This window comes from Lepidochelys olivacea, assembly GCF_965140295.1.
Source record: "Lepidochelys olivacea isolate rLepOli2 genome assembly, chromosome: 2".
Classification (NCBI taxonomy): domain Eukaryota; kingdom Metazoa; phylum Chordata; order Testudines; family Cheloniidae; genus Lepidochelys; species Lepidochelys olivacea.
Window position 1 is genome coordinate 159,509,540 of NC_140412.1, and position 12,851 is coordinate 159,522,390.

General features: G+C 40.9%; 1 protein-coding gene across 12 annotated transcripts in view; it reads right to left on the reverse strand.

Annotated features, from left to right (window-relative positions):
* Window positions 1-12,851, reverse strand: part of LOC311516291 (poly(rC)-binding protein 3-like) — a 723,448-nt gene that overhangs the window by 28,249 nt on the left and 682,348 nt on the right. For 10 of the 12 annotated variants that reach the window (XM_084620199.1, XM_084620200.1, XM_084620207.1 and 7 more), the window contains 3 exons: window positions 8,824-8,880; window positions 8,290-8,365; window positions 6,381-6,433 (listed from right to left, as the gene is read on the reverse strand). In XM_084620199.1, coding sequence (XP_084476325.1) covers window positions 6,381-6,433; window positions 8,290-8,365; window positions 8,824-8,880 — 186 coding nt within the window. The remainder of the gene's footprint in view (window positions 1-6,380; window positions 6,434-8,289; window positions 8,366-8,823; window positions 8,881-12,851) is intronic. The other 2 variants (XM_084620208.1, XM_084620206.1) reach the window with 1 other exon arrangement.

A 12,851-nucleotide genomic window follows, 5' to 3' on the forward strand; every position in this document is an offset into this window, starting at 1 on the left:
CAGCCACAATGGGTAGTGGGGTCCCCCCACAGCTCCAAGCTGCTGTGGGTGGCGGGGGCCACAGCTCCCAGCCACCATGAGTGGTGGAGACCCCAGAGCTCCTGGCTGCCATGGAGGGCAGGGGACCTGGGAGCTCCCAGCTACCGCGATTAGCGGGGGCCCCCTGCAGCTCTGAGCTGCTGCAGGTGGCGGGCCCCACCTCTGCAGCTCCCGGCTGACGCAGGTGGTGAGGTCGCAGCTCCTGACTGCCTTGGGCAGCGGGGGTTCCCCCACAGCTCTGAGCTGCCATGGGCGGTGGGGCCACAGCTCCTGGCCACCGTGAGGGACAGGGGACCCTGGAGTGCTGAGTCACTGTGTGACTGGGAGTCCTTCAAAGCGCTAGGCCACCATGGTTGGCGGGGTACCCTAAAGCTCCCAGCGGGGGACCCCGGAGCTCCAAGCTCCCACAGGCAGTGGGGGCCCCCAGAGCTCAGAGCAGCCCCCACAGCTGCCTAACCTTTGCAGGCAGTGTGGGAACCCCGCAACTGAGCTCCCCATTTTGTCAGCGATAATTTTAGTAAAAGTCACGGATAGGTCACCAGCTTCTGTGAATTTTGCTTTATTGAATTGGTGAGAATCTGTCTGATCGAGGACTAAGTAACAACTCAGACTTAGCCTTCTGGGTTTATTTTTATTGAAATCATATCCTGTTCTTCTTTGGTAACTCAAGAGCAAGTATAAGTATAGTGGTCTCGATTCTCCTCTAATTTCCACTGGTATCTTATATCCACTTTGCAAAGAGGTCAATGACTTCTCCAGGTGCAAAGCAGTAGACAAAGTGGCCTATTAACATAAAAAGAATTATTCCTGGTTTGCACCAGTGCAAGGGGAGAATAACGCCCAGAGTAGGCTGCCCTCACTGATGTACACTCTGCCCTTCCAAGAGCTAACAGTTTACACAGACCTCTTTTGCAATACTAGACAAAAGGCAGTGAAGGATAAAGGTGAAGCACTGAAAGTGAAGCAGAAAGCCAACTGGATGCATTGCTTACAAAACTATTTCAGAACGACCCAGGCGGCGGGTATGTAGGTTCTTACACCTTATCAAAAAATCAATTAATTTCCTTGGCTACTTGTCAAGATGACAAATATCAACCCTGATTTCCTGTTTGGAGCAATAATCAGTATTGCCAAGCAAGAGCAATAGCAGAAAGTATTGAAGTTGACACTTTATTTTTAGGGAGGACTCAGCTTTCTCCTTACTGTTACTAGTGCGGCCTCTCGAGGGATATACTGGTCACCAAATGTATGATGAACTCAGAATAAGTGACTTTTTGTGAGTAATTTAGACAATACCAACAAAAAATCAATTTTGATGGATGAGCTAAAAGCAGACAGACTTTAATTACTGAAGGCCAGATCATCACTTCTACTGAGGGGACCTAATGTGGGTGCAATTCCTTCTAGCCATAAGGAAGAGGGGTGAGGAATCAACCCACCTTGGGCCCATACAGTTGTTGCTCCATAGGGACAGTGGGGTGTTGGGGCAGGGCCAAGAAGGTTGGAGCCATTTAGAATTTTCATCATCCCTCTTAGTGGGAGAGACGGTGTGGGCAATATCATGGGGAGGGGAGGAGCCTCTCGGTCTGGTAGATCCCCTGGAAGTTCCAGATGCAAATGGGCAGCAGTTGCTCTCCATGCACTGCCACTACCCTCCCCTCCTTCCCCCTACAGGAATTGTGCTGCCATTGGGTGACTCCCCCTCTGGCTGCTCAGCTGCAAACACAAATAGGACTTGGTGGGACTTAATGCTGTTTTAAGTAACATTCATTGCCTCCCGGATTATTGCATGCAACCTTAGGGTATGTCTGTGCTACAGTGGCATGACTAAGGGGTTGCATTTACGCCGCTGTAGGGTAGATGCATCCTACATTGCCAGAAGGGTTTTTTCCATTGACGTAGATAGTTCTCTCTCTGAGAGGCGGTAGCCAGGTTGACAGAAAAATTCTTCCTTTGACTCAGAGGCACTACCCTGGGGGTCAGGAAGACCTGACTACATCGCACAGGGTGTAGACCAGACCCTAGGATCTACCCAGGAAATGTTGCTATCGAGAGTTATCCTCTCTGCCCCCCACCACCACTCTATTGCCTTCCCACCCCAAATAAATTCCCCAGCCACTAGAGAGGATGAAGTCCTCAAATCAACACGAGGTGAGTCTTACTGGATTCTCAGCGCCCTTTGGCAAGTTCCTCTCCAAGAGAGGGTTGTTTGACTATTTATTACATTTAAAAAAAAATAAATCACCAACCCCAACAGTTCACAAACCAACCATCAGAATCCAGCTTAACTCAGGTTTTTGGTCTGTCTGGTTTGTGAACTCCCCCTGCCCACCCTCAGTGTGTGTGTGACAATAACAGGTTGAAAACTGAACCGTAACCACATACAGAGTGTGCACAAACCACATTCAGGGCATGGGCTCCCCAACTTCCATGCCCCATTGGCCAGAGCTCCCTGGCTCCCAATTCACTCACTGACCCCCACCAGGCTCCTGCAGCCTCCTCCCTTCGCCCTCCACTCAAGAAGGCTCCCCCACTTCTCCTTAGTAGGGTCCTGAAGGGCCCCCATTCCCATAAACCACCCAGGCAGCCTCCCCCTGTCTCTAGCCTGCAGGGGAAGGCTTGGTAGTGAGGGAATGAAGCTGTGGCTAGCGAGCTCAGAATGGGTGCAGCTCCAGGCCTATCGAGTTAAAATTGGAGCCCTGGCACATCACGTTCACTGGGGTCCCTCCCATTTATTTACACAGACATTAGGCCACTCCCACCTTGAGCTTGGGGGCCCCCAAACAATTGTCCCTCCTTTCCATGAGCCCTAGGGTTTCTCTGGTCAGTTGTGCCTGCTCCAGGACTCTGCCCGCTGAAAACATACACTCTTCTGTACTGCAGTCAACTGCTCTGGCTGCCAGAAACACAAACAGCCTGTATTTTATCATGAGAATCCTCCCCAAAATCGTACCACTTCCCGGGCTGGCAGCACTACACACACACCTGCGCATATGCAGAGTACCGACGCCATTTCGCACTTCTATTAATATACAGTTGAACTTAATGCTGGGAACCAACCCAAAATATTATTCTGTTTTCCTAGCTGTAGCGTTCCTACAAGCTATTTCTGTGCCTAAGCCATTTTGTTCTCAGGGATCCCTTTTAAAAAGGTGGCAGTGAGACTGGGCTTGACTTAACTTACAATGGGCTTGATTTAAAACTCACATATGCTGGCTTGTTCTACTAGATCTTGAAAGATCTGCTGTTGCAGAAGGATTTTTCAAATAATGCAATGATGCACATTTGTGTGTCAGAGGTTAGTGCTGAGTCAGTGTGTTTTGCAGTTGTGAGGCTAGGAACAGAGTCTCTCTGTTGCAAAAGGGACACAGGGCCAAAGTCTGATCTTGCTTTCATCAGCAGCTCTCCAGAGAGACTCCACTGAAGTAAATGGAGTTATTCTGGATTTACAGTGCTATGAGCAAGAGCAGACTTTGGCAGTGAGCTTCCCCAAACCTGCGCTGCAAGGAGAAATATGGTGCTCTCATAAAATACTGAACAAACAATAAACTAGATGATAAAACATATTAGTAGGGTGTCCTCCTACTAATGCAAAGCTTGCCAGATCTCAGGTACTTGGGAAAGGAGACACCTTTTCTCTATTAACTCTGATTTGCTTTCTCTTCTTCTTTCTATAAATCACTGCCACTGAGATTAACAGGGGTTATATGATGTTATAAGTATCTGGTAAGTAATGTAATTGTTATTTGTGATCCCATTCATTCTTGAAAGCTTTTTTTACTAGAGGGGATATCTTCAATTTTCTGTGTCATTCATTTATAAAGAAAGTTGATCAGACCTAGAGCTGATGGCAAAGATTTGACAGTGGCAGGTAAAGAATCAGCTGGAAATGTTAAGTGGATGTCTAAAGTTCCAGCATCTTGTAGCGTGGCGGGGACCATCGCAGGTGAGGGCTGGGTAGTCCAATCATATCCAGTTTGGAGTTCACAGAGTTGGAGTGTTGCTCCAGTTTTTAACCCCTCTTTTTAAAAGCAATGTTGTTTACGTTGCACTTTTATATAGTTTAAGTACATTTTGTGCTCATGAAAGATGCTGAATTGACAGCCTTGGAGACAAAGGTCCTCTGACTAGTCCAGAACAATATGGCACAAGCAAGTCACAGTGCAGTTTCCCCAAACTAGCTGGTCTATGTGTTCTCAATCCTAACCTGGAGGAACTTCCCCATAGAATATGGAGCTTGTTCATTTTCCAAGTCCATTCAGTTCTTGGTGTTTTTACTGGGACTGTTAATCTGGGTGCCACCTGTGATCCAAACACCCATTCCTTAGTTACTAACTCCACTTAGGGCACCAGCCATTCAATGATTGATAACTACGGCTCTCGATAAATCACAGTTAACTCATGCGATTAACTCAAAAAAATTAATCCCAATTTAAAAAAATTAATCGTGATTAATCGCACTGTTAAACAATAGAATACCAGTTCAAATTTATTAAATATTTTGGACGTTTTTTCTACATTTTCAAATATATTGATTTCAATTACAATACAGAATACAAAGTGTACAGTACTCACTTTATATTATTTTTATTACAAATATTTGCACTGTAAAAATGATAAACAGTATTTTTCAAGTCACCTTGGACAAGTACCATAGTGCAATCTCTTTATCATGAAAGTGCAACTTACAAATGTAGATTTTTTTTGTTATATAACTAGACTCAAAAATAAAACAATGTAAAACTTTAGAGCCTACAAGTCCACTCAGTCCTGCTTCTTGTCCAGCCAATTGCTAAGAGAAATAGGAGATACTGCTGCCTGCTTCATATTTACAATGTCACTTGAAAGTGAGAACAGCCATTTGCATGTCACTTTTGTAGCCGGCATTGCAAGGTATTTATGTGCCAGATATGCAAAACATTCGTATGCCCCTTCATGCTTTGGCCACAATTCCAGAGGACATGCTTCCATGCTGATGATGCTCGTTAAAAAAATAATGTGTTAATTAAATTTGTGACTGAACTCCTTGGGGGAGAATTGTATGTCCCCTGCTCTGTGTTTTACCTGCATTCTGCCTTATATTGTTCTAGCAGTCTTGGATGATGACCCAGCATGTTGTTCATTTTAAGAACACTTTCATGCAGATTTGACAAAACATAAAGAAGGTACCAATGTGAGATTTCTAAAGACAGCTACAGCACTCAAGATTTAAGAATCTGAAGTGCCTTCCAAAATCTGATTGTGGAGCATACTTTCAGAAGTCTTAAAAGAGCAACACTTCGATGCGGAAACTACAAAACACGAACCACCAAAAAAGAAAATCAGCCTTCTTCTGGTGGCATCTGACTCAGATGATGAAAATGAACATGCGTTGGTCTGCACTGCTTTGGATTGTTATCGAGCAGAATCCATCACCACCTTGGATGCATGTCCTCTGGAATTGTGGTTGAAGCATGAAGGGACATATGAATCGTTAGTGCATCTGTCATGTAAATATCTTGCAACGCCGGCTACAACAGTGCCATGCAAATGCCTGTTCTCACTTTCAGGTGACATTGTAAACAAGAAGTGGGCAGCATTATCTCCTGTAAATGTAAACAAACTTGTTTCTCTTAGCGATTGGCTGAACAAGAAATAGGACTGAGTGGACTTGTAGGTTCTAAAGTTTTACATTGTTTTATTTTTGAATGCAGTTTTTTTTGTACATAATTCTACATTTGTAAGTCCAACTTTCATGACAATGAGATTGCACTACAGTACTTGTATTAAGTGAATTGAAAAATGCTATTTATTTTATTTTTACAGTGCAAATATTTATTATAAAAATAAATATAAAGTGAATACTTTGTATTCAGTATTGTAATTGAAATCAATATATTTGAAAATGTGGAAAACAGCATGATTAATCGTGATTATTTTTTCAAAACACACGATTAATCACAATTAATTTTTTTAATCGCTTGACAGCCCTATTGATTACACTTTCAGTAACAACCAACCTGGCCTTACTGGACCAGGTGACCACAGGTGAAATGCTCTGTATCCTTGTCATTCAACTGAGCCATCCAGTCTCACCTTGTCTTCTTTTTTATACCACTATTCTACTAACTCTTCCTAGATGTAGTAATTCCTTAAGTAGAGAAAACTCATTCGAGTACTGACACTAACATAAATTGTAATCCCCCCCACTTTGCCCTGCACTCTGATACTTAGTAACACAGTTCTGATAGCATAGTCTAAATGACATAGCTTTATCTTAGTAACAAATTGATGAATTGACACAAAATGAAATATTCCACCTACAGCAGCCCGAGAGAGAGAGTGACTATTGGTCCACTTACATCATTTGGAATAGTAAGCTCATGGGAACTGGTTGGAGTAGTGGCATCCAATCCTATATTGAGGGGACAGAGGGGAACACATTATGCCAATCGTTTTGAAAAAAAAGAGAAGACACAACAAATGATATTTAAAAGAAGGAAAATGTGGGGAAAAAAAGATAAAAGAGTAGCAATGAAAAATACAGAACTGCTAGCAAAAGAGAAAAGAAAGCAAGAGATGCAAAAATTAAGAGCGTTGGACTGACTTTAATTTATTCTTATTTAAATTAACCTTTAACCCACCAAAATAACAAATGTCACAGCAGAGTCTACAATGCTATAAAAAGTTTTTAGAAAGTGGATAGTTCCACTTATAAATAACTATGAAATTTGTTCCATATACATTAATTGTCAAAAATGAATGGATGTCTGAATTTTGATCTATCTACCAGGACCACTGAATTACACAAAATAAAAAGTGGAAATCTAAGGTAAACAAAAAGTAAAATGTGAAAAGAAAACTGATAAAATAAAGGAAGATGGGGAAAATAAACTAGGTTAACTTAAATTGTACATGGGATTAGTGATGTTGCAGAAATGTTGGAAAGAACTTTTTTTTTTAAAGGGAAATGTACAAAATACTGTAAGTTGCATACATTTGTTTTTAAATTGGGTGGACAAAAGGAAAATGCTTAGGAGAAATGCAATTAGTGCTCTAACACTCAGTATAGTTATGGAAACATACAAATCACAAACATAACAAGGAAAAGATTAAGGAGCACCATGTTAATGACAAGTAGAAAAACAAGGAAAATATAAAGCCAGGAAAGGTAATTTAATATTATTTGCTGATATTTTATCAGATACACCATGTAGAAGCAAATTATATCGTGTGTGTCATTTTTCTTTCTTCCCTTTCCAATTTTTCTGGGTATAAAGATATATTTTAAAATGTATTTTTTCCACAACTAGCAAAGATGGAAAAGGAATAATTTTATTCAGAATACCTTATCTAAATGTTCATTATATTTACATTAATTTGTTTACATATTGTGTATGTTTATTTTACACTTTGTGTATATTTGCTGAATATTGTAGTCCAAAAATCATATAAACAATTAAAATAATGAAATGATTCAGTCTCTCACAAAATTTGATGTATTTGATAAAAATGTTATTACTTGCCCTACAAAATATGTACCAGTGTATATTTATTCATGTCTTGGGAAGATCTTGAATTCCAAGCCCAATATTTACTGAAACAAGAAAGTTTATCTAATTTCAATCCTCTTTTCCAAACAAACAAATATACCTGGCAGGCCTTAACAATTATGACCTTAATTGAGCAAAATTCCATTGCCTTCATTGGGAGTTTTGCACAATTAAGAACAGCAGAATTTGTTCCAATGACAACAAGCATAATGGAAGTGAAAAGGAATTTTAGTGTACAAGGGATGCTTGTTTAGGCCCTCAATTGTACGTTCTAAAATTTTTAATTAATCTGTAATTATGTTGTAAATACATTTTCCATTCTTTGATTTTAATTTCTCTTTGGATTTTTTCATTGCACAATACAAAAACAGAGGTCCAACAAAATTAATTTTATCAAGTACTTTAGGTAATACTAACTGGTACATACTATGTGGTGCATAATAACTTTGCATAGGACTAACTCAAAGAAACTCAGGCTCTTTAGCTGATGGCACAAATTAAGTAGATTGTATTAAAATAAATGGAACAAACAAAGCACAAGAATTTAGTAATGACAAAAACAAACTAACAGAGCCACAGGGAAAAAGAACAAAGATTAAGGTGTGAAAACAAAAGGATCATCGGTCATTGCCCACATTTAGTATTAAAATGATGTAATGACCATGGAAAACAAAGCTGTTAAGAAGAAGGACATCCCCAGGGGGTCATGGGTACGTACCAGGGAAACCAGGGGTGGTCTGCCCAAGGGGAGTAAAGGGGGGATGCTGCATAGCCAACTGGTGAAGCTTGGTCAACTGCAGGGCAGGATGGGAAATTAGAACTAACCAATCAAATGGAATTATTTCAGAGTAGAGAAAACCATCTTACATGTTTTAAAACTGGATTAATTAAAATTAAAATAAAGGTTTAATCATTCATTCTATTCTACTGTATAGAAAAACTGGTTAAAATGACGTCTCTATTGTTATTACATGTAATGGCTATTGTTAATATTAACTACTTTTCTGTAGAATTACATATTAAAAACTCAAGTACATAGCATGCATAAAAGACAAAAAACTGTCATTTGTATCTGGGGCATTGTACTTTCTAGCAATTATTACAGAAGTTATCCACTAATGCTAACACTTGGCTACATGGTACACTGTTAAGTACAGGCATCTACAGGCATGTCTGAATTTTAACTGTAGAAAGTAAATGCTGCCCAGAACAAATAAGAGAGAGAGAGAGAAAGTAGAAGGGAGTAATTTACATGCGCTGGACTCACGTCTGGATGAGGGATGGCATACTGCCCCTGAATTGTAAACGCCTGAAAATGACAAGCAAAATTAAAGATACGTATCAGTCAAATTAGACAATAAGTACTCCACGTTCATCAGGCTAGAGAGAACCTTGTGCTATTTTCCAGATCTAATGCAAATCACATTTCGTTACATGCGAAGAGAAGCTTAGTTTTCTTGTGCTGCTTTGACAGCCACACAGTACAGGAAGGGCTCTGTTGTGCCTTTCCGGTGCAGCCCAACGGGCGAGGTGCTGCGAGGAGCACTGCAACAGTGGGTGCTCCAGGAACAGTGGGTGCACCAGGAACAGTGGGTGCTCCAGGAACAGTGGGTGCTCCAGGGGCAGCAAGCACTTTCCACCACACGGGTCTAACGCCATGGGTCTGTGTGGAAGAGGAGTGGGGCCAGAACTGGCTGCTGGACTCGCTTGGAGATGTCTTTGTGCTTATCTTCAGGTGGCCCTACAAGACCATGTTTTTTTCAGCCTCCTCCATCCCTGAGGTAACTGATTCCTGTCCATCTTTCTCACACCACTCCGCACAAGGCTGGCGTAAGGGTTTTGAAACAATTCGTGGGGACAGACAGCAAAATTAATTTTCTTCTTGTACACAAAGATCCAGATTCTCAACTGAAACCCAGCCCTTTGCCCTGCTCAAGCAGTGCAAATGGCCAGCATGGAATTCTGCTGGCACTGGATGGAGGAAGCTCCTGTGCCAGCCATAAGGGGCATGTCAGGGAAGGGAGGAGATACATGATGCCGTGGCTATCCTCTCCTGGTGTATGCCAGTGGCGGTAATTAGAATAGCCCCTTCTCTCTCTCACTGCCTCTATTAAATTCTACAGGACGGTTTAAAAAAAACCAACCTATACAGAAAGTTGTAATTGTCTATTACATTCTGCATGACTTTTCCAAAAGGGAGAGCCCATCAAAACATTTTAATGTGTTTGTGCTTGGGCAGGAGGGAAAACAGAAGGACAGATTATAATGCATAACTATTTGTACAAACAGAATCATAAACAGGAAGAGAGCTGATTAGCTTAGGTTGCAAAATGCTTATTTGACAAAAAGGTCTCTGAGAAAGAAATGAATTTTCTGAAAATGATAGAACAATTCATTTAACGGAGTTTAATTAAACGTTCCAGCTGCTTATTAGAAATTTGTACACCAGCACTTCTCTCCTTGAGCAGAAACATTTCCTTTATTTTAAAGTTACTTATGAAGTCGGGCTCCAATCCTACAAATACTTATGCCTGAGAGTATCTTTATGCGCACGAGTGCTATTGAATACAATGGGACTAGTCATGTGCATAGTCAGTTATGTGGAGGTTTGTAACACTTTGGTCAATTGTAAATTAAGGCCCTGAGCCAGAAAAACACAAAAGCACATGCTTAAGTTCCACCAAGAGCAGTGTCATTTAAGGACATGCTTAAAGCTCAGCATATGTTTAAATGCTTTGCTGAACAGGGATAGACATAAGCACATGCTTAAAGTTGAGCACGTGCTTAATTGTTTTGCTGGGTCAGAGCCTAATGCAGGTGTTTAACTTCAAGCATGAGAGTAGTCCCTTTGATATCGTGCTTAAATATTCTGCTGGATTGGGGTTTAATTCTGCGGGCAAATCATTTGGACTGAAAAGCACCTCACTATACCTTTGACCTACTTCAGCTGTGTTCAATCTGAGCCTAGCTCCATTTCAAATATAGTAGAAAGAGCACACTTCAGCAGAGACGCTGGAACAATTTCTACGGTGAGGGGGCGGAGAGCCATGGAACCAAACTGTAAACCCTGCACATGATGGAGACCACTTCAAGCCAGGGGATGTGGCAGCACCCCCAGCACCCCTAGTTCCAGCACCTTTGCACTTCAGATTGTAAAACGCTTCAGGGCAGGACTGTGTCCTCTCCATTGTTGGAACAAGCCAAGCACATTTTGGGAGTTACTGAAACAGAAATAATAAATAAAAATAATTGACCAAATGCATGGAAAGAGGAAATGGTGGCTTTAATCTACAAACCAGGGGGTGGGATCCTGTTCCCAATAAAGTCAATGGAAATTTTGCCACTGACTTCAATGAAAGCGGGAATGGTTGGTCCCCTGGGTCTAAAATTTGCCCTGATTTACAGCCTGTGACGCAACTGAGATTGAATGAAGGGTAAGTCAGGGCAAAGTCTGTCCCTGAAGAGACAATGCTGGAAGTGTGCATTTTTGGGATAGGGTAATGTACAAAAAATATGGATAGACAAATGGGACGAAACCTTGTTTCTTTCAGACATGGGTGGTGCTTTCAGATTGTTTAAAGAAACAAAAAAACCCAACTGCATATGCTGGATTTCATTTAAGAGCTAAGAGAAAGGCAGCACTGTGTTCACCTTCCTTTCCGTTCTGCTACTTAATACCATACTGAGAAAAGGACAGAGAGGATTAAAAAAATGTTTAAAGCAGCAAAACCCATGCAAAATCCCATCTCGTCAAATAATAGTAGGTGTTTGATTTTTCCAGGGTAGCTTGATATGCAGAGTATAGTTAAGAAACAAACAAACCCCCAAATCTTTCAGCTTAACCATGGAATAATTTAGAACTGAAACTGATCCTACAGGACGGGAGAGTGACCCCATCCAGCATCTCTTCACTGCTGATACCATTTTATTTTGTTTTCAATATTAATTTGTAATCAGGATTTCTTATTACACTATCAAAAACATAATGCATATACTATATTTTGACACTAGAAATAAAATCCATGAGAAATCCTTTCCTTGCTATCTCCCAAGCCCACCACTACCATTTTCTAAGGTACTGAAGAATTTGCCTAATAAGGAAGAGACTACAGGTTCAAAGGTGCACACAAAATATCGGAATCAGCTACTTTTTTCTTGATTGAATTAGGCCGTGTGAATAAAAATATAGAACACCCAGCTGTTTTCTTTGTGATTTATAAAACTAAAGATGATTAGAATCCAGCAATCTGTTACACTATATGATAAGACAGAATTTCAAATTCTTATTCCAACTGTTGAGAGCATTCTAGTGCCTACTTTTAGTATTCTTTTATTTGAGTAATTTGTTATGCACTGAGACAATCTTTGATGGTAACACCATTTACAGCACTGCTACTGTGCATCACTGAATATATATACATCTGCTTTAAAGGAGAACACCACACTATAAACTTAAAATATATGTCTGGCGTAACTTACTCTGTGAACTTTCACAGTCAGCTGAGATCAAATTCTGGAAAAATAATTTCAATTCTATCAATTAAGAAAGTAGGCATCTTACTCTGAAGAATACTAGTCAAAGTAAGAGCAGCAGACCTGGATAGGAGGAATTAATATTGAGTTAGGTTTTTTTTTTTTTCTCAAAATTTACCATAAAATACTTCTGCCAACCATGACCGTAACTGGAGAGTCAATATAAAGGATATTAAAATTTTTGTAAAGTGGCTAGTTAGCGTTATCGAATAATAATGTTGGAAAAACTTTTAATCCATAATGGCCTGACCTGCTCTTTGATGCACTTATGAGATGTAGCCTTCCTATGAACCAGCAGCTCTACAGAACCCCGAGGTGCTCCAAATGGGTGCTATGGCAGCTACAGATGCCATCTGTTCTCATATAGTTCCAAGCGAGGGGGTGACTTGACACTCTAGGACATCACTCTGAAAACAGTCAGGGGAAGGCCTCTCATTTGGCCATAACATAAGCGATCGTGGAGAAATGGTGTTCTAGGTGAACTGTTGGCACAACAGCTCACACATCATATCAGTGGCACGTCTAGATAGTCCACTGGCTGTGTGTATTGTTGGGATGCCAGTTTATCAACAGCTGCCTTTCTCCACATTAGATGATGATAGGGCAAGCTGCAATGAAGCACCAGGTTAGTATGCCTATTTCAAGGCAATATCCAAAGGGAAGAACAAGATACATTGTATGGAAACACCACAGAAGGGCTGAAAGTGGGTGGGAACCATGGTCATATGGCTTGAAGGGGCAGCAAGA